At 39.6% G+C, this 2,829-nt stretch overlaps 1 protein-coding gene across 1 annotated transcript; it reads left to right on the forward strand.

Moving 5' to 3' along the window:
* Positions 1 to 552: 552 nt before the first annotated feature.
* Positions 553 to 2,829, forward strand: LOC131298747 (protein FAR-RED IMPAIRED RESPONSE 1-like). The gene is made up of 5 exons (XM_058324220.1): positions 553 to 859; positions 989 to 1,539; positions 1,701 to 2,375; positions 2,471 to 2,533; positions 2,620 to 2,829. The coding sequence occupies exons 1-5, from the start codon at positions 553 to 555 to the stop codon at positions 2,827 to 2,829; spliced, it is 1,806 nt and encodes a 601-aa protein (XP_058180203.1).

Genomic DNA, 2,829 nt, shown 5'->3' on the forward strand with positions numbered 1-2,829 from the left:
CAATCTATTTATTGCATTGTCAGTTGATTATATCTCTATATAATTGTCTCATTTTTTTAACCACTAGATGATGTCGTCGGATTCTGTTCCATCGGCAATGCCTCCAAACAAAGAGTGTGTAGAAGAAGAAGAGGTATGGAGTGGAGACCATGAAGACGAACAAGAGGTATAGAGTAGTCCTTCAAACAAAAAGTGTGGTGAAATAGATACTAGCAGAGTTGGGAAGGAGGCAACAGAAAATTATGAAGATGAAGTTGAAGAACCGAAAGAGGGAATGACCTTTGACACATCGGAGGAAGCTTATTCATATTACTCAAGATATGCTAAAGAAAAAAGGGTTTGCTGTGGCAAAAAGAACATCGAGAAAGGGAAAAGATGGAAAGTTGAAGGATTTAACTATAGCATGCAGTCGTGCTGGAAAGGCAAGGGTGACAACAAGCAATCCGGTCAAACCACGGCCACAATCAAAAATTGATTGTCAAGCTCATGTTACCATTGTGTTGCACCTGAATGGAAAGTGGAGGTTAAACCGGGTTGCTTTAGTTCACAATCATGAATAGAGTCCAGGAAAAGGCAAGGTATTTGAGAAGCAATAGGGTACTCGATGAACACGTGAAAAGAAAACTTGAATTGAATGATAAAGTTGGGATCAATCTGAACCAAACTTATACCTCACTTCAGATTGAGGCTGGGGGACCTGGTAAGCTTCCATATATCCAGAAAGATTGCCGGAATCATGTGGATAAAGTGCGTCGTTCACTACTTGTGGAAGGAGATGCTCAAGTGATGCACAATTATTTCATGAAGATGAAAGCCGATAATTCTGACTTCTTTTTTGCAATGGATTTGGATGATGAGGGTTGACTAAGGAATGTCTTCTGGGCTGATGCAAGGAGTAGGGCAGCTTGTAAGGAATTCGGTGATGTTGTGACCTTTGACACAACTTACTTGGTAAACAGGCATGACATGCCTTTTGCTCCATTTGTAGGCGTGAATCATCATGGCCAGTCTATTTTATTGGGATGCGCGCTCATCTCTCATGAAGACATGGAGTCATTTTCGTGGTTATTTAAGACTTGGAAGATATGCATGTGGGATTGTGCTCCGAAAGCAATTATTACCGACCAATGTATGGCCATGAAGAATGCCATAGAAGATATATTCCCTAACACCCAACATCAATGGTACATATGGCATATTATGAAAAAGATCCCAGAAAAGTTGAATGGGTGCAATGCCTATGAGAATATTAGTTGGTGTATGCGTAGGGCAGTTTATGCTTCACTTACCATAAAACAATTTGAGGATGCTTGGGATGTGTTCATCAAGAAGTACGAGCTTCAAAGTAACACATGGTTAGAGGGGTTGAATTTGGAGAGGAAACGGTGGGTGCCTGCTTATTTGAATGATGTTTTTTGGGCGGGGATGTCATCCACACAAAGAAGTGAGAATATAAATGCGTATTTTGATGGTTATGTTCATTCAAAAACGACCCTGAAACAATTTGTAGGACAGTATGAAAATGCATTGGGGAACAAGGTGGAAAGTGAAAATCAAGCAGATGCGAAAAGTTAGAACACTTTCATCCCGTTAATGACCAAAGATGAGTTGGAGAAGCAATTTCAAAGTGGTTCACCCATGCAAAGGTTAAGGAGTTTCAGAAATAATTTTTCGATAAAATTCACTATTTTTGTGATAAGCCGGCTAAAGTTGATGATATCGGGTCCGAACATGAGATAAATGAGTGGGTTACATATGGCAAAGGAGAAGAGAAAAAGAGAATTCAAGTGGCATTTACTGTTAATTTCAATGCTGAAACCAATGAAACACATTGTAATTATCGATTGTTCGAGTCTAGAGGAATGGTGTGTAAACATCAACTATTTATGTGGCATCAAAAGGGAATTGAAAGAGTGCCTGACAAGTATGTGTTGAGAAGATTGTGTAAAAATGTGAAAATGGTCCACACAAAAGTTCGAATCTGTTACGATAAGTCGTCAACGTCAATTGAAGCACGTCGGCATGACAACATGTGCAATATCTTTAATGAAGTTGCTGATTTAGTGGAAGAATCTCAAGAAAAGTATGATATGGTGATGAAACGGGTACACGAGCTAAAACGAGAGCTGATGGAAGCTTCGGTTGTTTGTGAAAGTAATGTGGTTTCACTTGGTGATGACACGGGTACTCGTAAAAGTTCTTTTTCACTTGGAGATGGGGTTATACCTCCTAAACAGAGCACGAACACACTTGACCCGGAAGGTCTTCGACGAAAAGGGAGACCGCTGTGCAAAAGAAAGATCGGTGCTGTGGAAAAAGCTGTTACGAAGAAAAGACAAACATCTAAGAAGCCATTGTCCAACGAAAAATCCAAGGCATAAGTTTTTTACGATTCGTTGCTTACTAGTTAATATGGACATATAGATTTGTTCGATGAATGTGTAATAGTTATATTATTTGCTAATTTCAGGAGGTTGAGGAGATTGCGGTTAGCCACCATATCGGGACACAAGAGAGTATCGTAAATGTAAATGTAAGAAATTTTATTGACTTCTTGCATAATTTCGATCATGTGCCATGTAATTGTTATTCAAAATACTTTTTTTTTTATGGGCAAAGCCACCCAAGCTACATGGGACACTCATTGTGGCCAAACATGATACCCCATCCCATGCGACCAAATATGGCACAATGCGGAAGCATTTTCCCATTTTTCCCAACTTTGTGCCCCACCGGAACAAGTTTGAACCAATTTATGCCTTTTTTTCCAAGTTCACAAAGCTTATTAAATGGTCAAGTTTGGATGGGTCAATCAACTATTGCGGGTAG

This window comes from Rhododendron vialii, chromosome 8a, assembly GCF_030253575.1.
Source record: "Rhododendron vialii isolate Sample 1 chromosome 8a, ASM3025357v1".
In the NCBI taxonomy this organism is placed as follows: domain Eukaryota; kingdom Viridiplantae; phylum Streptophyta; class Magnoliopsida; order Ericales; family Ericaceae; genus Rhododendron; species Rhododendron vialii.

What these genes read in the sequence shown, in the direction of transcription:
- LOC131298747 (XM_058324220.1), top strand. Translation starts at nt 553, where the DNA reads ATGAATAGAGTCCAGGAAAAGGCAAGGTATTTGAGAAGCAATAGGGTA. An exon ending in TGTCCAACGAAAAATCCAAG is followed by an intron (nt 2,376 to 2,470) that starts GCATAAGTTTTT and finishes TGCTAATTTCAG; the next exon opens with GAGGTTGAGGAGATTGCGGT. An exon ending in AGAGTATCGTAAATGTAAAT is followed by an intron (nt 2,534 to 2,619) that starts GTAAGAAATTTT and finishes TTATGGGCAAAG; the next exon opens with CCACCCAAGCTACATGGGAC.